The sequence below is a fragment of the Gobio gobio genome (genome assembly GCF_949357685.1).
Source record: "Gobio gobio genome assembly, chromosome: 4".
In the NCBI taxonomy this organism is placed as follows: domain Eukaryota; kingdom Metazoa; phylum Chordata; class Actinopteri; order Cypriniformes; family Gobionidae; genus Gobio; species Gobio gobio.
Window position 1 is genome coordinate 30,655,898 of NC_137100.1, and position 24,005 is coordinate 30,679,902.

The 24,005-nt window shown below is 38.2% G+C and overlaps 1 protein-coding gene across 1 annotated transcript; it reads left to right on the forward strand.

Moving 5' to 3' along the window:
• Positions 1-14,368: 14,368 nt before the first annotated feature.
• On the forward strand, positions 14,369-17,255 carry gas1a (growth arrest-specific 1a). The gene has a single exon (XM_079815571.1). It carries the CDS (start codon positions 14,958-14,960, stop codon positions 15,735-15,737), a length of 780 nt encoding a protein of 259 aa, XP_079671697.1. The 5' UTR covers positions 14,369-14,957; the 3' UTR covers positions 15,738-17,255.
• Positions 17,256-24,005: the final 6,750 nt, after the last annotated feature.

Consider the following 24,005-nt stretch of genomic DNA (forward strand, 5'->3'; position numbering starts at 1 on the left):
AAAGGAGGATGCATCACAGTGTGATGGTGAGAACTGACATCAGCCCTAATCGCTGCATGATTACAAGACATATCTTGACTAGTCCTCACACCCTTATCTAAATTAACATGTGCTAGGCCATCAATTGCCTCTCTTACACCATGAACAGAAAGGGCGATTTCGTGTGCCAGAAGTAACTGACCTCTGTCCTGATGCAAGACTTTATAGCCTGTGAGCTGAGGACTAGGATGGGAGGGCAGTGAAGGGGCTGTTGGACAACAGGCATAAAGGCCTTCAGTCTGATATTATCCAGTCATCTGCCCCATCCACACGCCTCCACGTTGACAGACAAACAGTGCCTCTGCTAGCCTCATCCATCTTCATTGAGCCCTAAACAGTGACGGTAAGTAAGCCCGGCAGGACAGAAGAAGGTCTGGATTGTTCCAATGTTATCTCAGACTGGCTGGGATTCCTTGTCCAGTGGCGGCTCTGTTTTCCTGGATTTCTGAGGGGACTGTGTTTGAATAAGTGCGTGTGCGTGTGTGTGTGTGTGTGTGTAAGCTCACCATTCTGTTCACAGGGTCTCCTGTAACTCACTAGACTTTAAGTCTCTAGACGTCAACAAAATCTGTCCATTTTTTGTCTGTACATTAAGTTTGAAAGCACTATCCAATACTCTCACACTCGCCACATTGTGCTTCTCCTTAGTAACCACACTGGACTATGTGATTTCTTTTTCTTACGAAATCTGCTCACAAACGGTGTTAAAGCCAAATTAAATAATAAAGTTGGGGGCAAAATAATAATTTCTCCCCCCTCTGCATGGGCAATGCTCAAGCAACCGGCTGTTGTACAGGTTGTATCAAAAAAGATCGTTGTTAAAGGACAAGCTAGGGAATCAAACTTCTCTCCAGGGGTTGTTAAATATCCCTCAGCAGACCACTGCAGCGCCACAGTGCATTCCACTAAGTTAAAACCCAGCTAGGGGCCAATGGTGTAAAGCTCACTCTTTTCACATGCACCTAAAGTCCCCGAGGCTAAAGACATAAACCTTTGCTTTCCATGGAGAAGAACACCTGCTTGCTTTCGAGTTAGCTCATGGAATAACAAAGCAACAGAAATTAAAGGTGCTGTAAGCCATTTTTCCATTTTGCTAACTTCCGCCAGGCTTTAGTGATTTAGACCACACTCACTCACCAAATCCCAGCCATAGAAAGATATGCCAAAAACTCAAGGGTGTATTTATATTTTGCACCCTTGAAAGGCACTGCAGGAATGGGATGATATTCATGGCTCTTCTACGAGGCAGTGAAGGGTATGAGTTTACTGACTTTAAGGAATCATGTGATCCTCATGATTCATGTAACACGGAAGTCATTTATACAAAAGTTACCAGGGAATTGAGCCAATATAAACCCGTTGTTAAATATCCCTTATATATACACATTTCTTTTAATGTTTGTGCTTTTACCAAATGCGCAATGATGAGATGCAAAAGGGCTTGAAACACTTGAAATAGTTAACCTTGGGTCATCCTAAACCATGGGTAAATGGAATCCTGGGTTATCTTATTGCACATTGCCAACTGCTATCAAGTTTTTCCAGAAATGTTCTGTTTTTTCACTCCAATTGTGTTTTCTGTCACCATTTGACATTGTTCCAATCAAATGCTGAAATGACAGTTAAAAGTATGAATTTTGCTGTTCCATGTAGGGTGTTCCAAAGTAGGAATTGAATGAGTAGGGCAAAGTGATGCTCACTTTCAATGGAATTTGCCCTCATTGTGAATAGACTTGTTTATGTAAAATGATCATTAGCACAATCTTTATTGTTCGTTGTATTTTGGAATGTGGGAGAACTTCAGAAGAGTGGGAGACACTTATCCTTCCTTCTTGTAGGCATATTGATTTCATCTTCAAGCTGGGGGGAGTCGATGCTTGTTATAGGCAGTGATGTCATGCCTGGTGTTAAAACTCAAATTAGATCTGCTTCTTAGGCCAAAGACGGAGGAATCTGCCGTGACAGGCTGTGGACAGCTGTGTGAACCAACTAAATCACACTGCAACTAATATCTTCATCTAAATTAACAGGAAGATTGCTTACAAGTAACAAGTAAATACACCATAGACAGGCTTTCACTTTTGTGCTTGGCTTGAAAAAGCTTTAGGCATCCTGGATACATTTCTGATGGTACTTTTTTTAATCGAGATAAAACTTCATGACAGAAGCATTGTGACAGTCTCAACCAGGTTCAGACTATTGTTCTTAAAATGTAATCCATAAATTATATTGCAGTTCCTTTTAAACATTATCAGATTATGGTTGGAAAGTCAATTTATTTACTTGCCAAAACCACATTTTAAACAATGCTATATGCAAAGTAACTGTACATGCTGATTCATACACAAGTCAGAACATGTTCAAGAACAATAAAAGGTAAAAGAAGTCCTCGTCTCAAGAACTATATATACAATATATGTTTCACATGTGCTTCTAGCCTTTTATCAGTACTGGGCACAAAGTTACCTTTCAAAAAGTGGACTATATGTGGTACAGTGATAGTATCGATAGTAATACCATGGTACTCTGATAAATGGTACCGAATGATTTCCATATTCATGCGTGCTATGGTGTTTATATGGTACTACATGTCCATAAAACATGGTAATGCAATAGTTCACTTTGATACAGATCTACACTGTACTGTTCGTTTAACCATTTGGTGAACATGAATCATAATATGAATCGCTCACAAGCTTCTGTCAATCGATAGTACACAACTGGAGTTTGGATTTCAATGAATCGTAGGTAATCCAGTGACATTTTCATTCATTGTTTCTTTGCGTTAATGTTGGTGGAGAAAGACACCGATCCAAACAATTCAGTGCTTGAGTGAACTGTCTGAATGATTATGATTGATTCCCAAACCGATTTAGACCATTTTGAAAACCGGTTTCACAGATTCATATAAATAACCGACTCAAAAGACTGATTTATTTGTGAATCGATTATTTTAAGTCCTAAATGTGTGCTCACAAAAATAACAGCAGATCACACGCTCAAACGTTGATTGTAGTGCCATAGCAGGTGGAAAGACGTGCACTGAATCAAAATGTGGCACATCTATGGGACCTACAAATTTAAGAAAATATAAGGTAAATATTATGGCGTAGTAACATTAGAAATGGTCTCTATGTCCCCCTAACATTATGTTGGTCAAAATGCATGTAGGCCAACGATAAGACCATTTTTTTCTGTTGGCCTATTTTGTGTTCGCATTGACATGATTTATGTTTTTCATCTAGCAACAGTGGTCATGGTCTCACACAGTTAAGCTCAATTAAATGTAGCTTTGCCAATCGGACGCCTTGTCCCGGGGCAAGATCATAACATGAGGCCAATTATAGGCTACACAGGAGGCCACAATGCAAACATTCCACAAGAGTCTAGCGGCAGGGATCTATGTCTACTGTGAACCCAAATCATATTGCCATGTTTTTGTTGCGGTCTCAGCTCAAGTCAAGTGGTTATAGTATTCGGAGGCAGGCAGGGAGAGAAAGACAGAGAAAAAGGGGGGAAATACTAAACAGTCATCCCAAACTCTCAGCAGAGCACTTGCATGGCTACTTGCACAAGCGCAAGTGTTCAGGTCAGTACTTATAAGCGCTATAGTTTCATGCTCCACAAACAGGACATTTAACTTAAAGTTCATGAGAGGGAAAGTTTGCAAATTTACATAGTGACAGATATTGAAAACTGACCTGCATTAGGCCCCTGAACACATTTTTAATGACTGGTGAGAGAAATCTCCCAGTGACATCCCAAAGAGAAGAGAGAGCAGATGAGCTTTCCACTGTTTATGAGCCCGCTGCATGGTGTGTATATCAGAGGCTGAAGGTGGTCCGATTCCTTAAGGAGTGAAGAGCGGTGTGTGTATGTGTGTCAGTGCTTGGGAGGTTGTGATTAAGGTTTTCTCTGTGAGGAAAGACCACCAGGAGATTTTTGAGTGACTATTTGCTTGTATGAGTGTGTAAGACAAATAGAGTAAGAAAACTATCGATTTATAGAATCTTTATTGATCAGAATGTGGACAATGTGATGAAGACTGAATCAAGTAAGAAAATGCGTAGACATCTACATGTGATTATTTATTTTTTTATCCACAAGAGTTTCTGTTGTTTTTGCTGAACATATTATGGCTATCAGTGGCTCTGCCAAACTGTTGATCTCAACCTGCTTATCTTATCTGTAACTTTGTCTGCTGTGATTTGAAAAAAGCCCAACATCCATTAATATTGATTATTTTCTTGATAAAACACATTCATTTGCAAAGCATTGTTAACAAAGCATTCTCCTCTGCAAAACCATAATGTACAGGGTATTTTTAAGTTGAAGTAAACACATGTGGAGATAATTCTTGACAAACAGGCTATTTAGCTTTTTTGTTTGAACGTGTTACGACAACACTGGCATATTTATATTATTTATGAGTTGTAATGCTCAAAAAGTAGCATTTATGTAAGGACATACCCAAACTGATATCATCTGTTCTTTTGACTGGATGATAAGTGTCTAATGTTCTGTTATAGTCTGTTTGTTTGGAGCACCAAGCAACCATGATGCTGCAGGCACTCATTGGAGTGAGCATTGGCAGGTTCCTGCAGCACTTCGTTTTTTATGTTTGAAAGAAAACCAACACAATAATGGTATTTAGTCCTCAAATAATATTAAATAGTTATTTATCATTGATCAGAGCAAGCCAAAGGAACACCACAGAAGTTAAATGTTTTAGTTATTTGTATATTTCTACTATATTTATCTACATAATAATAATTAGGAATGCAGGATACTGGCACCATATCAGTTATCAGCTGATATTATAGATTCTTAATATTGGTAGATATTTAATTGTGGATGTCCATTTACCTATTTTTACATTAAAATCACTTAACCCTTAAATGCATGAATGTTTCACCAATCATTATTACATATTCTGGTCTTTAGTGACCCCAATCTATATCCAATATGATTGGATACCTGTTGCAATTATATAAAACTATAATACCAATAATATTAGAGTAACATTACAGAAGAATAAAATAAAGCATATTTTGTTACGTTTTTTAGAGGGTGGGTTAGAAGGTGAATTGCACTTATTTAATCCTGAAAGATTAAATTATTGATGCACAGAAAAAAATATACTTACACTGTTACATACTTCGGGTCATTAGCAACCCTATACAATTTTTACAAAAGAAAAAAATGGGAAAACAGGGATTCTTTTATAATTTTTTATATTGTTTATAATTAATTAATTGAGGTATACTAAGAAAGTTGATGTCTATCTTTAAAAAATGAATGAGAAGGAGGGTAGTGAATTACTTCCTTTAATTTGATTGCAAATTAAAAAGTATATATTTTTAATAATTTATATACTACACATATATATATATATATATATATATATATATATATATATATATATATATATATATATATATATATATATATATATATATATATATATATATATATTTATGTGTGTGTGTGTGTGTGTGTGTGTGTGTGTGTGTGTGTGTGTGTGTGTGTGTGTGTGTGTGTGTGTGTGTGTGTGTGTGTGTGTGTGTGTGTGTGTGTGTGTGTGTGTGTGTGTGTGTGTGTGTGTTGCGAAGTCTAAATTCACTATAGCATTTGAAATGACTGGCAAAATTGTATATACATTTAATAACACTTTTTTAAGGAGCCTTGTACATGATATGCAGAGGGGAAAAAACAAGATAGCATTGCCACAAATTTAAGATTTGTTGTACTAATTTGTTCCCTTGTTTTAGTTAAATGGTCAGCAAGTTTGAAAAGAATTGGATCAAGAAAAAAACTTTAGACTTTCAGTTATTTGCAAATGTTCATTGGGTAAAACAGACTCTTGCACAAAATAAGTGCTCAGTGTAATACAGATATCATGTCCTCCATAAGGTATTAAAACAGACAAGCTGATTTTAAAAAACCATGCACGGGCAACCATGACAGGGCATCACACAACATTACAGCCCGTGGTAGAAAAGTGCAACCTCCCTGCACATAAATCTAGCGTGATGTTCGTAACCTCGGCCTGAACCATACTCCAGGAGGAAAAGAAGCAAGTTCCTGATGGATTACTGAGCACTGACCTTTAGGCAAGAAGTGATGAATATGTCTGAAGACATCTGTGGGACTCCAGAGTCATAAGCAATGGCATTACTTGCAGAAACCAGACACTAATAATGAGTGTGTTATTGCAAAATCCCAGCATCAAGATATATTGACATTAACCAAGCTCAGCTGAGAGTGAGGCGATGAGCACTGTGTGGGAATTTTTAGGCGTGTATTGCAAATGAGCATCTGTTTCTTGGAAAGTTTCTTTAAAGAGTGTTTTTCGTATAGATTAGCGACAGCTTGCATTCTTGATCATTTATAATAGTAACACATAGGTTCATAAAACGCTGCGCTATGCGAATGCTGAGCATGCATTTTCTCTGAGGGAGATTTATGCAGTTGTGAATAATCACTTGGCTAATAAGGTCACATCTGGTCACAATTAAAAACGACTTTATTAATGGATGCTGTAAAATTTTACTGTGACACAACACTTTCAAGCATATTTCCTTTCATCCCTGTCAATAATATAGACACATACAGCCTACTTGACAACATATTTATAGGTGCTAAAAGAAACTGCTTGCTGGCGGCAGGTGATGAAAGCTGCTTGAATTATGTCAACTTTGGATGGCACAAGATTATTTGTTGTAGATTTTCAAACTTGGATTTCAATTGCACATGGAATAATTGATCTGATGCTAGATCAAGACCACATGAAAGATTGACATGATAAGTTATAGTGGTAGCTATAAAGTGTCCATAACTGCCCAGCTGCCTGTTATTAACCTGAGACTCTTGTTTACCGCTAGAATCATTCCATGTCAAAATAATAAAATGTTTTGCACAGTATTGCTTTTATACACATGGTTATGCTTAAAGCTGGAGGGCAGAGAATATATTTTCTGGGATGAGAGTTGTACAGATAACAGAGAAGCCAGTCAGGATATGATAATTACACATACACACCAACACATGCAAACCCACCCTATTATTCTAGGTTATCCTGTAATAACCCTACACAATAATTTGCCATGTGTAATTCCACGAATAACCAGATATTAAATATCTAATTGCTATTTAACAGTGCTGCTGTTTTGAATTCATTCAGCTCAAAGCATAATATGTGACTCCATTGTGACCGTAAAAGTGAAGTTCTCACAAAATTTCCAAACCCAAAGTTATTTAGATGATTCATAGTCCTCTCGTGGGAGTTTCGGCAATGGTATTTTTATAGTTGTTCTGCCTCAATGTAGTCTGGACCAAGAAGAACGTGATTGGAGCAAAACATTCATTTAAATACACATTTAATAACACACACAAGTGTTTTGTTATTGTTTTAATACACACTACTGTTCAAAAGTTTGGGGTCAGAAAGATTTTTTAAGTGTATTATGTTCACCAAGGCTGTATTTGATCAAAACTATCAGTAATATTTTAGAATATTCTTATACATTCTCTACAGTTTAAAGTAACTTTTTTCCCTGTGATGGGAATAATGAATTTTCAGCATTCTTTAGTGTCACATGATCTTTCAGAAGTCATTCTAATGTGATTCTAATCATTTGGTTCTCAAGAAACCTGTCTTATTATTATCAATGTTGAAATATTTTTTGTAAAAAAACAACATCTTTATTTGAAATATACACTCACCTAAAGGATTATTAGGAACACCTGTTCAATTTCTCATTAATGCAATTATCTTATCAACCAATCACATGGCAGTTGCTTCAATGCATTTAGGGGTGTGGTCCTGGTCAAGACAATCTCCTGAACTGCAAACTGAATGTCAGAATGGGAAAGAAAGGTGATTTAAGCAATTTTGAGCGTGGCATGGTTGTTGGTGCCAGACGGACCGAGTATTTCACAATCTGCTCAGTTACTGGGATTTTCACACACAACCATTTCTAGGGTTTACAAAGAATGGTGTGAAAAGGGAAAAACATCCAATATGCGGCAGTCCTGTGGGCGAAAATGCCTTGTTGATGCTAGAGGTCAGAGGAGAATGGGCCGACTGATTCAAGCTGATAGAAGAGCAACTTTGCCTGAAAAAAACACTCGTCACAACCGAGGTATGCAGCAAAGCATTTGTGAAGCCACAACACGCACAACCTTGAGGCGGATGGGCTACAACAGCAGAAGACCCCACCGGGTACCACTCATCTCCACTACAAATAGGAAAAAGAGGCTACAATTTGCACAAGCTCACCAAAATTGGACAGTTGAAGACTGGAAAAATTTTGCCTGGCCTGATGAGTCTCGATTTCTGTTGAGACATTCAGATGGTAGAGTCAGAATTTGGCGTAAACAGAATGAGAACATGGATCCATCATGCCTTGTTACCACTGTGCAGGCTGGTGGTGGTGGTGTAATGGTGTGGGGGATGTTTTCTTGGCACACTTTAGGCCCCTTAGTGCCAATTGGGCATCGTTTAAATGCCACAGCCTACATGAGCATTGTTTCTGACCATGTCCATTCCTTTATGACCACCATGTACCCATCCTCTGATGGCTACTTCCAGCAGGATAATGCACCATGTCACAAAGCTCGAATCATTTCAAATTGGTTTCTTGAACATGACAATGAGTTCACTGTACTAAAATGGCCCCCACAGTCACCAGATCTCAACCCAATAGAGCATCTTTGGGATGTGGTGGAACGGGAGCTTCGTGCCCTGGATGTGCATCCCACAAATCTCCATCAACTGCAAGAAATTATCCTATCAATATGGGCCAACATTTCTAAAGAATGCTTTCAGCACCTTGTTGAATCAATGCCATGTAGAATTAAGGCATTTCTGAAGGCGAACAGTATTAATATGAAACAGTATTAGTATGGTGTTCCTAATAATCCTTTAGGTGAGTGTAAATCTTCTGTAACATTATAAATGCCTTTATTTTCACGTTTGAACCATTTAATGTGTCCTTGCTGAATAAAAGTAGTAATTACTTTCTTTCTTTAAAAAAATGTATTAACGCAAGACTTTTAAACAGTGCTGTATGCCCTTTCCTCTCATATAACCATAGACGTCATTACCCTTCTCTAAAAGCTCTTAGTAACAGGTAAATCACATTTAATTGAAGACCCTCATCTAGAGAATGTGACTGTTGTTGTAATCTAAAACAGGGCTTGACAAATGCAATTTCCTTAACATGTGCCGGTGGGAAAGAAAAAGGGAGAGACAGAATGCTAGTGAGATGCAATTATGTGGACCCGAAGTGATAGCTGATATCATCTAATCAAAGCGGTAAAAAAAGAAGGGCAGGGCTCAGCTCCACAGCTGCCCAGAATGAAAACTCACCATTTCTCAGAGGAGGAAGAGAGCGAGAAATTGCTCTTACAGCTCGCAGATGGGAACGAAGGGGGGAAAAAATTCTGGCAGAGCAAAAAGGGGGCTAGGAGTTTTAACAGTCTCCACACATCTGTTTATTTAGAGACGAAACCATTGTGTCATTCAGCTATTCTAAGCTTTGCGGTGGCCAGCGTTCGGGCCCACAGTGATCGCTCCAACAAAGCGGCCCCATAACACAACAGGGGCTACAGCCATACGGTATACCAAGAGGAGGAATCATGCTAAAAGTTTCGCATTACCTGCTCTTTCTTTACGTCTCCTAAACCAGACAGGCTCTTTGCAGCAATTGGGGGCACAGGGCAATGGGAGAGGGTGATCGTTGGGCTGATTATGGACGAAGAATCCTGCATGCCATTTTTGACACTTACCCTTTCCTGTCACAAAGTTACTAAAGGTTCAGCGAGCTTTATGCCTCTTCGAGATACCAATACAGGGCTGACATAGTGTTTGAAACAGGCTTCAAAAAATTCTGAGAACATCTTCCCACCATAACCACAGCTTGACAGGTGTGGTTATGTTTTATTTGGCTGTGAATATTTTATACTCTCTAAACTAATACGCTTTTGAAGTATTCGTGTAACGAATGCAGCTTGCCAAAAACATCAACTAATTGGCGTATTAACTATTATGAAAGATTAGCGGGGCTGTGCGTAATTGCATGTGGGTGTGGGACACAACACAGGCCGACGCTTTAGTGCAAGTTTTAAAGAATTACTCATGTCTGAGTTATCTGTACACCTGACTTCGTATCCAAAGGTTCAATTCTGAACAAACAAGTCTCAGGTCTGTATTTGCGTGACTTCAGCATTGCTCTTTGATTTCTAAATATCATTAATGACCATAAAGAATGTTTGCGGTTGCTTCTTGTTTTTACTGTCAGGCTTTTGTTGTGTCGCATGCAGTAAAATTCCTCCATGCTGCACTCCATGTTTGTTGGATTAAGGTCATGTCTGTGAGGGGTTATGTCTTTATTGGCAGGCCCCATATGCACACATGGCATTCTTCTCCTCTTTGCAATGGTATGACGGACCCTTAGGCCTGTATAAATAGTCACTTGTAGTATGGAAAGGGAAGGGGGCCATGTGTTGGAACAGCTGGTCTGTGAGTGTGTGCGCTGATCATGGGTTCAAACAGGACTTGGCAAGATATCGGTTCTCCTATCTGGTGTCAGGCAGAAGATGGGATGGCAGTGGAATGAAAGTGAATGAGGTTTTTAGTTAACATCCTCCCTGACTGTGATGGATTCCAGTGGACACTCCACATAGAGATAATACTCCCTGACACGCTCAATGTATTTGTGTCCGTTTTATGGTTTTGTTGTATTCATGAAAAGCACAATTATGTCCAGATTTAATGCTTTTTTTTTTTTTTATGAAAACTTTAACACCAGAATGATAATGTTGCACTCAGTTGGTTCTGGACAACACTAGGGCAGCTGTCTATATCTCTATCATGGCACTAACAACAGTTGTTGGTGTGTTTAGAGCCGCAATAAAACCAAGAGTAGCTGCTTTGTGTACTTCCTGTAGGAAAGTTAATATCATTTAGATCATAATTTGGAACCAATCCTATAAGAATCCACTATGAATAAATTAAGATCCAACTGGATAAACTGAAAGTTATCAATATATATTAAATTATTTTTGAGGAACTTATGTTTATCCTGTAGGATCTTAGCAGATTTTAAGAGAATTCTTATTTGATCCACATAGGATCCAATATTTAGAGCTAAAACACGTTTGCATAAAAAATTGATCCTTCTGAAATATTCAACAGAAATCTATTGAACAATTGACATGTATTATACATTATTATAATTTAAATTATGATTAATGTATGAAAATGTGCAACACTTTGTTAGCATTATCAACATACGTTGCTATGTTGTTGTATTCATTGTTTGATGGAGTTCAAGTTCTGTCTGTATGATTTCAGTGTTTTGCTATGCAAATCGGAATATTATTCCTCCAGTACTGCCATGATACAATGAAAAAGAGGGGGAGAAATTATGTGAGTTTATTCTAATTACAGCACGGGTGACTTTTTGTTTGGGGTCATCCATCAGGGTCAGGAATTTGGCAACAGCACCCCACGGATTATTGTAAGGAATCTGTTTCTCATTATGTCCTCCCAAAGTGTAAGAAAGGTATTCTTAGATTAGAGCAAAACATAAAGACCATAGGCACATTCTTTTAGCCATATAAAGTGCATATCTTTTTTTTCAAAACCATATGTTGAATTAAAAAAGTTTTACCCTTTGCCTGAATGATTGCAAAATAACTGTTAACATTTGACTGCAATACTATGGCATAAAATATTAAACAAACAAACAAACATAAACATACCCTAATATTTTAGAGTATGGATTAAGAGTTTAATTACAACTTTATCCAACAATAATTCTGCTTTAAAGTTCTTACAGGAATATAGAAATCTCTATAAGTGGATTGTTTCTGTATGCTTTTCTTTCACTGCATCGACAAATCAGCACTGACTAAAGCATGATATCATAAACAAGTCAAGTTTACAAATTGAAGTTGCTCTTATAATGAGCACGGGAGGACTTCATTTGTGCTGTAACTTCATTACATTTGTCCCATTTAAAGCCGTGTGCTGTTAACTTAAATGAATCCCCATTTAAAGTAAAAGCATGCAGTTCTCTCTTGCATGAGCATCTGGCTTATTTAAATCCTGCCTGCCAAAGAAAACAGTTGTTTATAAATGTTTTCCTCCCTCTATTTAGATCTGTTTTAAATCCAAGTAAAGCTGTTAAGGATCCAGGTATTAAGAGAAAATAGCAAGAAAGGTGTTTGTTATTTGCTGCAGTATTTCAATTCACCACAATAAAATTGGAATAGTTACTGGTTGCTTAGGTGGTTGTTGATCTTACTATAAGATACTGAGCGAGTCAACTATTATCTCTGGATCAAATCATTGTGCTCTCAAGACTCACAGGATATAGAGTTCCCAACATCCATCACCTAGAACTGGTGTGAAAACGTCATTGTCAGATCTGACCATCCGTAACTGACATTGAGTTCATTGTTTAGGGTCAGAAGCTCGGTGCACAGTGGCCTAAAGGTACATTCCTAACTCCAGAGTAGTGTTTGAAACACAAACCCTCTTTGTGCAAGGTGGACCCACTGATCCTGCATCCTAAGCATCGGCAAATACCCCCGTTTGATGTTCAAGAGTGAACTTGCGTGTTATCATTTTACACATAAGGACTTTTTTCACGGCATGGTTAAATTTTATATCTGAACCTAGAGTTGATGTTGCTGCTTTTAGCCAATGTCTCTTTTTCTTTTGTCTAATCGACTAGACACGGTGGAACGAGCCAGGAATATCATTTTCAAACACATTCCTAGCCTGAAACAAGCTGAAATGACATTAGGCCAAAATGCATTTTCCATTTGCTGACAGTGAAATGTAAGATTTTATTTAATAAGAAAGATTTTATTTAATAAGATCTTGTCTAAAAGGACATATATACACTCTAAAAAAAAGGTTCTATATGGCGCCAAAAATGGTTCTTCGTCGTAATCATAGAGGAACCACTTTTGGTTCACCATATCTTAACATGTTCTGTATATGGTAGCGGTGCTATATAGCACCTTAGTCAAAGAACCGGTGAAGAACCTCTGAAGAACCACTGAAGAACCAAAATTGGTGCTATATTGCACTTAAAAAAAGGTTCCCCTATGATTACGCGCCAATAACCATTTTGGGTGCCATATAGAACCTTTTTTTTGTGTGTAATATATATATATATTGAAATGAAATGGCATGGTAACAGCTGTGTCTTTTAGCAAAGGCCAAATATTTCTGAAATAATACATCTCTTGAAATAAATCCATTACGGATGAAGTAACATCTGATAAAAGAAAACTGACTTTCCACTAAACATTTGTTAGATTGCTTCAGGAAAACCCGTTAGATTTGTTGAGCATAGACGGAAACTCACATTTAAGTTGCATAAAGTTGGCTCGGCAACACTCATAAACATTGACTTCAAAACAACACATCTTTAGGTCAATAAAGAAAAATTTTCTGTGAATATCAAGACATTGTTTACATAAAAGATTCTCTTGCGTGCCTTATGTAATGAAAATGTATACTATTGCTATAGTTTTGGGGTTAAGATGATTTTAAATAGGTACATTTGTACTTTTTTTGGCAACACTATTTTACAGTGTCATTGTTTAATATATCACATGTACTTACCATAGTAATAACAGTAAATTATGCATAAATTACATGCAACTAACCCTCAACCAAACCCTAATCCTACCCTAACCTAACCCTATATGCTGTTCTATTTCGCAGTACTTAAATATATAAGTACACTGTAACAATGGTACCTTACAATAAAGTGCAACCCTTTTATTTGACAATTGACACATTAAATTGATCAAAAGGGACAGTAAAGACATTATAATGTAAATTTCTATTGAAAATAAATGCTGTTCTTGTGAACTGTCCATTCAAAGAATCCTGAAAAATAAATGCATCACCGTTTTCACAAAAATATTAAGCAGCACAACCGTTTTCAACATTGATAATAATAAGAAGTGTTTCTTGAGCACCAAATGATCATATCAGAATGAAGGATTGTGTGACACTGAAGACTGGAGTAATGATGCTATCGACTATTGTAATTAATGATCTTGTTCAGCAGTAAAGTTGCTCGTTGTTTTTGAACATTCATAGTCACAAAATCAAATGCTGTACTGCCCAAGAACGCACGTCATACATATTCGACAAAGTCTGAGAAACAACAGTATAGTCGGTCTTTCTAACTCACTCACTTTCTGCTCTGAGGTAATCCAAACCTTTTGAGAGAGACCATTCCTGAATCATCATGCCCCACCTCCATTTTCCCGCCCCTTACTTGACGTCGAGATTTGCAACAACAAACGATCTGACCAATAGGAACCCCTAAAAGTTCCGCAGGAGTAGAATGGATAAAGCAAAACTAGCGGGTCAGAAAGGGGCCAGTGTGTGAATTTGAACGCCGTGTTATTATCTGTTCGCGTCCCTAAGCGTACTTAATGACGGACGACAAGCGCACGCCCGTGAATGTATCAGCTCAGTCGGGGAAGCGTGATGTTAGCGGCTCGCGAGCACATTTGGATGTGAGCGAGAGACGCGAAAGGACGAGCTCGTGAGCTCTTCACTTCTACTACCAACAAAAAGACAAGAGGTGGAAGGAGGAATCACCGCACTGTCACACGGGCACGAACCGAGAAGATGGAGTGAACAAGCCGTTTGCTGGAAATAGCACTTTCCCCAATTCTGGCTTCTTTTTAAAACATGGATTACAGGAAAATGCCTTTATAAATTCACCGCAATCGTGGAACAAACTTTTCCTTTTGGATGGACCTTGCAAAAATCCCTGAGCTGTGGGATTGTTCCCTCCATAGATGCAATGGAAATATGAAAGATGCATGCTTAAAACTGACCTGACGGCAACCAAACGAGTACAGACTTCGATATGGCAACTTGTGCAAGTTTGGTTCGGGGCGCGCGCACTTTAATTTGGCCTTTCGCTTGTGTGCTTGTGTGTTTTAGTTGTTTTTCCATCGCCTCCAACCACCACGGCCGTCGGTTGATTTGCTGGCAAGCGATATTAAACTGCCAGTCGGAGCAGGAGTGTCATTACGCTTATGACCAGTATTTGCACGCCTGTGAATCGATCCTGAGCGGCCAGAGGAAGAAGTGTCCCAGTCACTGCATCTCGTCGCTGGTGCAACTCAACCTGACCAAGAGCGGGCCGGCGCTGGAGGACTGTAGCTGCGCCTCGGACCCCCGCTGCCGGGAGATCAAACGAGCCATCGAGCCGTGCTTGCCCAAAACTAGCAGCATGGGCTGCACCGAAGCCCGGCGCCAGTGCGAGAGGGACAACCAGTGCCGAAGCGCGATGGGCGATTATTTATTCCACTGCGGGAAACTCTTCAGCGGCTCCAGCTGCTCGAACCAATGCCGCAATGTCATCGCGTACATGCGCAAACTACCCAAAGCTCAACTCCTGGATACTTGCGTCTGTGATGGATCAGAACGGACTATTTGCGAGTTTATCAAAACTAGTATGAAAACGCTTTGCTTTGACTCTCCCCCCGTGGATGAAGAAGGCTCGAGTGGGTTGGACGATGATGAGCCCGATGATGAGGATTACCCAGAGCCAGAGCCCACGAGGAACACAGGTTCTGCTTTTGTGGCATGTTCTGTTTTGACTGTGGTGGCATCCATTTTGGCTCTAGTGCCGCTTCCTTGATCACTTTGAAGGCGAGTTAATGATCTGCCCCAACGGCTGTTCGGGAATAGTGCATTTTGTCAAATTTCTCCTGCTTTCCAACTCATTTATGGCGAGCTGTTATGACAACATTTATTCCTTAAACAATCTAGTATTTTGTTGTACTTTTTTAAAATTCATAGCAAGTAACCCAATAGTGACCATCAACTTAGATGTCCATTAGGTTCTAGTAGCCTACTTGTTTTTAAGTTACTAGTAGCTATGCTAGAAGATATATATCCATTTTTTCTTCTGGTAACATTTCTTGTTTCACAAGTTACTTTACTGGTCATATGCAATGACACATCAGAATGGTTATTTTGTAGCCATAAAATTAAATGAAAACAATATATATATATTTATATTGCCAGAAAGCCAGTAGACTAGTGTGTATATTCAGTTTAGTACTTGAAAAAGTGCAATAGGTTATATCTGAAACACATGTCCCCATAAAACGTAATGGCAAAAGTAAGCAATTTCATACCAGTAACAATGGATTAGTTACTTGTCACTATTTGACATGACATGGGATATTAATAACAAAGGAATAGGGAATGGAAGTAGGCTACTAGTAACAATGAATGAATAGTAACAACTAATAAATCCAGTGAACTATTGGATTACTTGCTAGCAAATAAAAAATAAGTACTAGTAACGCAAAAATATACTAGATTAGTTAGCTTTAAGGAATAAATGTTAATAGAGCTTGACATGATTTTTCTCCAAAGAAGTTAAGCTTTGTGTGACTTATAGGTGCAGTTCATATCCAGAAATTGCCACATTGTAAATGTGTTTTGATTCACTATGCACTATGCAGATTTAGCGTTGCAGATTCGGCCCAGGTGAACAATCCCTTGTCTAATGTAAGTTTTAATTATCAAGGTAAAATTGTGATTCTGAAGTCATTTAAGAGCAGGGATACAAAGTACTTCATGTCAGTCAACTGCCTTAAACACCAACTTGCCTATTTCAAGTGCTGTTTTGTAAAAGACAAATTTATTTCCATAAAGATATAGAAAAAAGTTTATTTTGTTACATAGACATTTTAACAGTGAAAGTTGTAATTATAAAACTGTGCACTGCCAATGTAAAACTAGATACAAAACAAAAACATGTAAAGTATTTTTATAAAGTTGCAAACGACTTTGGATAAGTAACTTCTGTAAAAGTGTTTGAAATGCTGGAAAGAATGAGTAGATCTCTATATTAGCTAACAGTTGATCAACCTTATGAAAGTCCCAGAGATACGTGAGAGAGAACTTTATTTTTTGTCATAAAGTAACCTTCAAAACTAAGGGTGATGATTCCAGCTTTAAAGGGAAGTTAAATGTTTGTTGTAATTATTTTCCTCTTAAGATATTGTACAGTGTACAGATTTTCAGAGAATCGTTTAATTGTGTTATCTAAGATGAACTATTTACTGTGTAGAAATGTCTAAATCCACTGTATGACTGCCTCAGTGATGTTCTTTTTATAGAAGGCATAAAAACTAAAGTGCAAAGACTCGAACCGACTATGTGTAATTTATTTATGTTTGCCATATATTTCATAGTGTCATTAGGTTAAGTTTCAATGCATCGTGAGTGACCATGGATGGATTCCGAAGCTAAATGTAGAATATGCTGGTTAGCACAGCAGAGCTTTTCAGGAACAGATTAAGTATCACACACGTAAGGAGCTTGAAGCGCTGACACACGACTTAGCAAACAGAAGTGTTTGCTGAAGGCATAAACTCTGATATTTGGATATCTTTAGAATGTGAACACAAAAGCACGAGTGGTTTTCCCTGGGGTGTCCGTGCTGCATCTGGGCCAAGACTGACAGAGGTTTATTTATTTTTCAATCACTGTGTTTGCTTAAAGGCCTTTGTCTGTACGCCACTACTGCAAGTATAAAGCAGCAGATTCTAAACCAACAGAGAAACAGTAGTAGAACAACATGAACCACAAATTGATTATCTTGTAACAAGTTCAATATCTGGATCTTTTTAGTTACTGAAATAGAAAGCCAGCAGAAATGCACTCTCAGAAGAGTGTCGACTGTGTGTAAGAGTTAACTTCAGCGTGACAGTGTCAGGATTCTTGCGACTTCCAAAAAGGATTCATTTGAACTGTATTAAAAAAAAAATTTTATCTGCAGTGTGACGTTGCTGTTCAGTTAAAGTGATATTTAACTATCAGATATTTAACTTTAGCTCCCAAGCTGTGAAAGACTTGTTTATTACTCTAATTTTAAATTAAAAACTTCCACAATTTCAATTATTTGTACTTGAACATATAGCCATTTCCTTATGGATTGTGTCAGTTGCTGTTAAGTTTATATCCATTTTATACATGAACAAATTTGTGCCAGGTTCTCTGTATGCTTGATTGTTGCTAAACGTTTTCTGAGGAAGAGAAAATGACATGTTTGCGGGTTTTCATCTGGGGCTTGAGGGTGCATATATGCATATATTGCTGCATCCATATCATTGAATCGTGTTCTGCTAGGCCTCTCTCTGTCTCTCAACTGCATGCTGTTAAAACCCACCACTCTTATTCTCCCACTCTTGTCACCAGGGTCTTCAAATGGGGGTGATGGTTGCAAAATGTTTTATTAGTGTGGGGACAAGGGCCCTTCAGCCCGCTCAATGGAGGAGAAGTCGAGTGGCACCTTTGTCATGGTAATATTAAGCACATAATAGTTCAACAACACAATGCTCAGGCACTTCATTCCTCTAGAGCTCGCTGACACCTCTTCAGAGCCGAACCACGGGGTAGCATGTGGGAAAGATCCGCTGGCCCCTGGTCCACATACTCTATGCAGTCCCCACTGCTGTCTATATTCTTCAACGTCTTTGGGGGGTAGTCGAAAACCACATTTTTTCCCCCTCTTGCGTTCAGTTTCAGCCCATGCAATAGAGCCCAGCCTGTGCCGTATATGAAATAATGAGAGAGCACTCAAAATGGTCAATAGAATGGAACAATTGAAATCGAGCATCTAAACTAATCATGTCTCTGTGGCCTGTTCAATTAAAAGATGGATTTTTTTGTTGTTGCTTTAACTCTCCTGCAGTGGCATTGTGGGTGAAAGTGGAGAGGATACTGTCATGGCAGTGTACTTTAGAGTAATATGTTTCCAGCTGAAGCCTTGAATTTTTAATATGTGTGATGGTAATTTGAAATGAAAAAGACTAAGAAATTAAAGTTTTAAATAGTTTTCAAATTATTGTTATATTTATACATTTTAAACTTATTTTTCTGTTACCATGAAGTTCAGGTTATATTATTTTAAAAAAATGTAGCTTTTTATTAATAATTGCTTCATTTAGATAATGCACCAGTTGTCTTGAAGCCATACACTTCACTTGTTGTGTTTTCAATTATCTCTTGGCAAAAAACAAAACAAAAAAAGTTCAGTGTCCAAGAGGTATACGGGAAAACTACAGGAAACCTCACAGCAGGGCTTTTGAGGTATATTTCAGCAACATGTTGCAACTATTCCTTAACTCTCTCAATACTTATGCTGTCGTGTTGAAGCACAGGTTAGAATGAAGAATGGTTGATGTCAAACTCTGAGAAATTGTGTGATAAGTGATGAGACATGTAGACAGTTGGTATGACTGAGCCTCAGCTGAGCATTGAAATGGAAAGCTGATTGGGTAGGATTTAGACTAATCCTTTAAAGTTAGCACAAGGTATTTAATAGCGAAGTCGCTGGCTGTGACACCCTGTAGTCTTGTCCCTAAGAAACAGTTGTTTTCTAAATGATAAGACTTAAGGTGTGAGCTGATCTCTGGTCTTTAAACATTTTGTCTGTTTATTGGCTGTTGTATGGATTTCTGACTTATTTCTTTCATATATTCCCATTTAGACTTGAAAAACTGTTCTTTGTTCTTTAGAGACAAATCAAGGTTTTTTTTTCTCCACCAAGCTGCCACTTTCATTTCATCATGGAAGACCTTTGTTGAGTTCACGGCTCTTTGAAATGAGTAAAAAGACCTATGTCTTCTCTCTCAAGGGGTCTGATGCTTTTGCCTTGGGTGCGAAAGATCAGGATTAAGCCGGTCACAAAGAGATCAGTTACCTGAGAATTCACTAAGGGCATCTCTTAAATATGTACCCCATATATAGTGCAATAGAGCAAGTTTAATGTCCCGCTCGTATATATTGTTAAAGGGATACTCCACCAATTTTCATATTAAACTATGTTATTCCCTTAACTAAGACGAGTTGATACATACCTCTCTCATCTCAGTGCGTGCACTTAATCGCTCTGATGCGTGGTGACATTTTGATAGCACTTAGCTTAGCCCACTAAGCCCAGTTCATTCATTAGGTACCAAACAGAGATCAAGTTAGAAGCGACCAAACACCTCCACGTTTTCCCTATTTAAATACAGTTACACGAATAGTTGAACGACCAAGTATGGTGACACAGAATAAAACGTGGCGCTTTTCTAAGCGGGTTAAAAAGGATAACTATAATGTATGGCGGAATAGCAATTTTGAGAGTACTTTGACTCGGCGCAGTAAAAAGTCACGCCGAGAAAAATCCTGTTTATCCTGAGAGGATTTTTCAGGCGTGACTTTTTACTTTTTTTACATTATAGTTATCCTTTTTTTTTATTCTTCAAAATTACAGATGGTTTTGCTAGATAAGACCCTATTCCTCGTCTGGGATCGTGCAGAGCCCTTTGAAGCCATTCGAAGCCCTTCGGAACTGCCTAATCCATTACGTGGAGAAAAATCCTGGGATGTTTTCCTAAAAAAAACTTACTTTCTTTTCGACTGAAGAAAGAAAGACATGAACATCTTGGATGAGATGGGGGTGAGTAAATTATCAGGAAATTCTCATTTTTAAGTTAACTAATCTATTAAAGGGGTCATGAACTGGCTTTTTTTATACTGTGGTCTGACGTCAACTTATGACGTTCGCGTCGTTTTTACATTCAAAAACATCATAATGAATAAGTAATAGGCTATTTTCTGCCCTGGTTTTGAGGCTCTCTCAAGAAACACTGGGTTTCGATGGGCGTGCCGCACTGAAGACTTGGAAGTAAATGGCCACGGCTAGGATTGGATAACAGTTTTGCATATTTAATGAGCTTCAGCTCCCCTGTGAGTAGGCTACACGGGGAATTGTTTTAAAAGCGTGTGAGAAACAGCAAACGTTTTCAAACATATCTTTATCAAACAAACACAACGATTTATCTTGCATCCACCCGCGATTGATTGGAATGTTATTTTTTATTACTTGGCCCGGCCGATCGGTGGATATAAGCGCGAACCGTGCATCACACATACACCAAGTATGTTGCAGACTGCATGATCAAAACTTCCGCGATTGTATTTTTCCTTCAAATATCAAGAGAGGGAACGCACATCAAGAAAGGAATGTTATTTCACTATTTAAGATAGCCCGTCGGCAGGCCGGGCTTACGTTTTGGTAGCCCGTCCGGAAAACACACAGCCCCGGGACGTTGGGCTTTGCGAGTTCAGAGTCCAGTTCGCAATGAATTAACCTAACACCACAAATAAAGGATTCTCCAGCCTTTGACAGCGTGCTAATATTCAGTTAGACACGATCTGTAACAATGCAATACTATCCCATATAAAAAAAAAAACATTTTTACACACATAAGTGTGGTTAATCTCATCCTGTCTGCAAATCCAGTCTCTTGTTTACAAACGAATTCGGTGAAATAGTGACAGACACGCAATGCTCTGAGCTTAATAAGTCAAATGCATTATTACATTGACAATGTCCATTTGTTTTTTGTTTTTTTAAATATTTTATTACATTAAGTTTATTGAACAACTATACAGGTAAATGAGAATAATGAAGTATTTCATGCCTGCTGTAATAGTTTTCCCTATAGTGGAACAGCAGAACTTTTGTCACTCTTGAGGGAATAATGGCAGATGAAGGAGAAGTTTGGCCGCTTGTTTTCACTCAGGAGGATAATGAGGTGACGGAGGGAGAGGTGTTTTTAACTAGAGCAGAGCATAGCCCATTTTTTGTACCAACAGCCATAAAATCTATCTGACAGGCTGTGCAGGGGAGGGAAGCGTGCAGACGCGGGAGGAGAAGCCCCTTAACTGGGTAAAGAGAAAGGAATGCTGGGTAATGGTTCCAGGCAATGAGAAACAGCACTGAATCTGTAAAGAATTATAATCTTTGTCTATGAGAGACAACATTTTCAAAGTAGAAAACTGGCGCATGAGCCGCAATCTCTTGGCATCATGGCATTCATATAAATGCTGAATTATTTTGTTCATAACATTAAAAAATGAAATCAAATAGTGTGTTTAAATCTGACCTTTAACCTTTCAGATGATTTTTAGCTTTCCCTAACATCTCTTCTAACTGCAAAAAGCCTGTGTGTGTCCAAAATATAAAAAAAAATTATTGTCATTTTGACTGTAAAAATGCTACAGTAAAAACCTGTTAGCTGGTTAACAGCACGTTGCCTTACTATATTCGGGGGAAAACTATAATAGTTTTTGGAAGAAAAAAAAGGACAAATCATCTCATAATTTAAAAATCTGTAAACTGACTTTCCGTAAACTGTTTAATGATTGTGTTTCTTCTTAGTTTTTTTATGTTCAGTTATGTACAATAGGTTTTTATGTGTTTATTCAACTATTTACCATGATGGTATTTGTCACTATGCACCATCTATATATTAATATTCCGCTTGTAGAAAAACTACTTGTGATGAACTTTGATTCATCATGTGACTTTCTCTTTACTACCAGTGTTATTATGGTGGTTGTCAGTATATGTTAAAGGTACAAAACATATTTTAGTAGCAGCATGGCCTCGCTAATTCAGCAGAAATGGGCTGTTGTATTTACTGGTTTAAAATGTTGTATTCTTATTTTTTGTAAATTACACTTTTAAATTGACAGATTGTTCTGTAAATATGTTTTACATTTTTATTGTATTTTTACAGAAGTATTCTGGCAACCACAGCTGCCAGTTTTGTTTTTTTCTGTAAAAGTGACAGGGTTTTTTAACATGGCCAGCTCTAAATTGTTGGCAGCAGGCAGCTGTTTTAGACACACGCTCGCACCCGCAAAAGCAGGAGTCATCATCCAGCTTCTTCATCCAACCGCAGGACAAATAAACTATCCCACAGACAAGCAAAACACAAGCGCATGTTGAAGGAGGAAGGACACAGAGGCTGAGCGAATGAAGAGGGTGGAGGAAACCGAGGAAAAGAGGTTTTCCACTTGAGCCCTGCAGACCTGTTGGTAAAGCAGCAGCGTGTGTGTGTGTGTGTGTGTGTGTGTGTGTGTGTGTGTGTGTGTGTGTGTGTGTGTGTGTGTGTGTGTGTGTGTGTGTGTGTGTGTGTGTTTCAACGGGAGGCCATTGACTTAACATTGACCAAGAGCGCTGAGCCTTCTCACTTACAACCACACAATACCTCATTCGGTCCTATCGTTGCCCATTATGTCTATTTACCAACACTGAATACTCCAGCTAAGACTCCACTTGAGTCTTTCCTTGTGTCTACAGATTCTCTCATAAATACGAATAGGAGAATCTTTAAAAAAATGAGCACTGAGGGGATAGATGGAAGTAGAAAGGGAGTCCAAAAGAAGAAAACTTGCTGACACGGGGCATAACTTAATTTCCACGGTCACAGGGCAGCTGCGAGGAGCGGCCTGCTGTGGAGGGCCATTTTAACTTCAATGGCTTCACTGACCCTGAAGAGCAACTGAGTCTTCATCCCAGCTTCACTTCTATTGAAAGAGGTGAGCAGAAGGATTTATAAGCCTGATTTAAAGAAACAAGTCATCAGTGGCAGTTTCCTATTGATCATCGCTCTGCCTCAAGAGAGCAGACAACCATATGCGTCGGTATGTGCTTTTGGCGATTTAACCCTTAAGGAGATGAAAGTAAACAAGCAGCAGCAGCACTATTGAAGGTGTGAAAGGCTTGACTACAGTGAACGAGACAACAGGTCTGTCTTTAAATGCTTTTGGTATGTTTAGCTTGTTTTAGTTCATTTGGATGTGTGTGTAAAGGGTGAACGAGAATTTATTTTTCATAATTTTATCACCTCATCTCAAACTTTCCAGTTATTTCAGAGTTTATAAATTATTTCGTAGTTATATAGAAAAATATTTTGTATAATTTTTCAAATACATATTAATTACATATATATGTATAAATTTAAGTAGTTTTTTAAAACTATTTGTTCATTGTTGGTGCTACAGCTAAAGCAATAGAAAAAATGTAAAAAATGTATTGGAATCATTT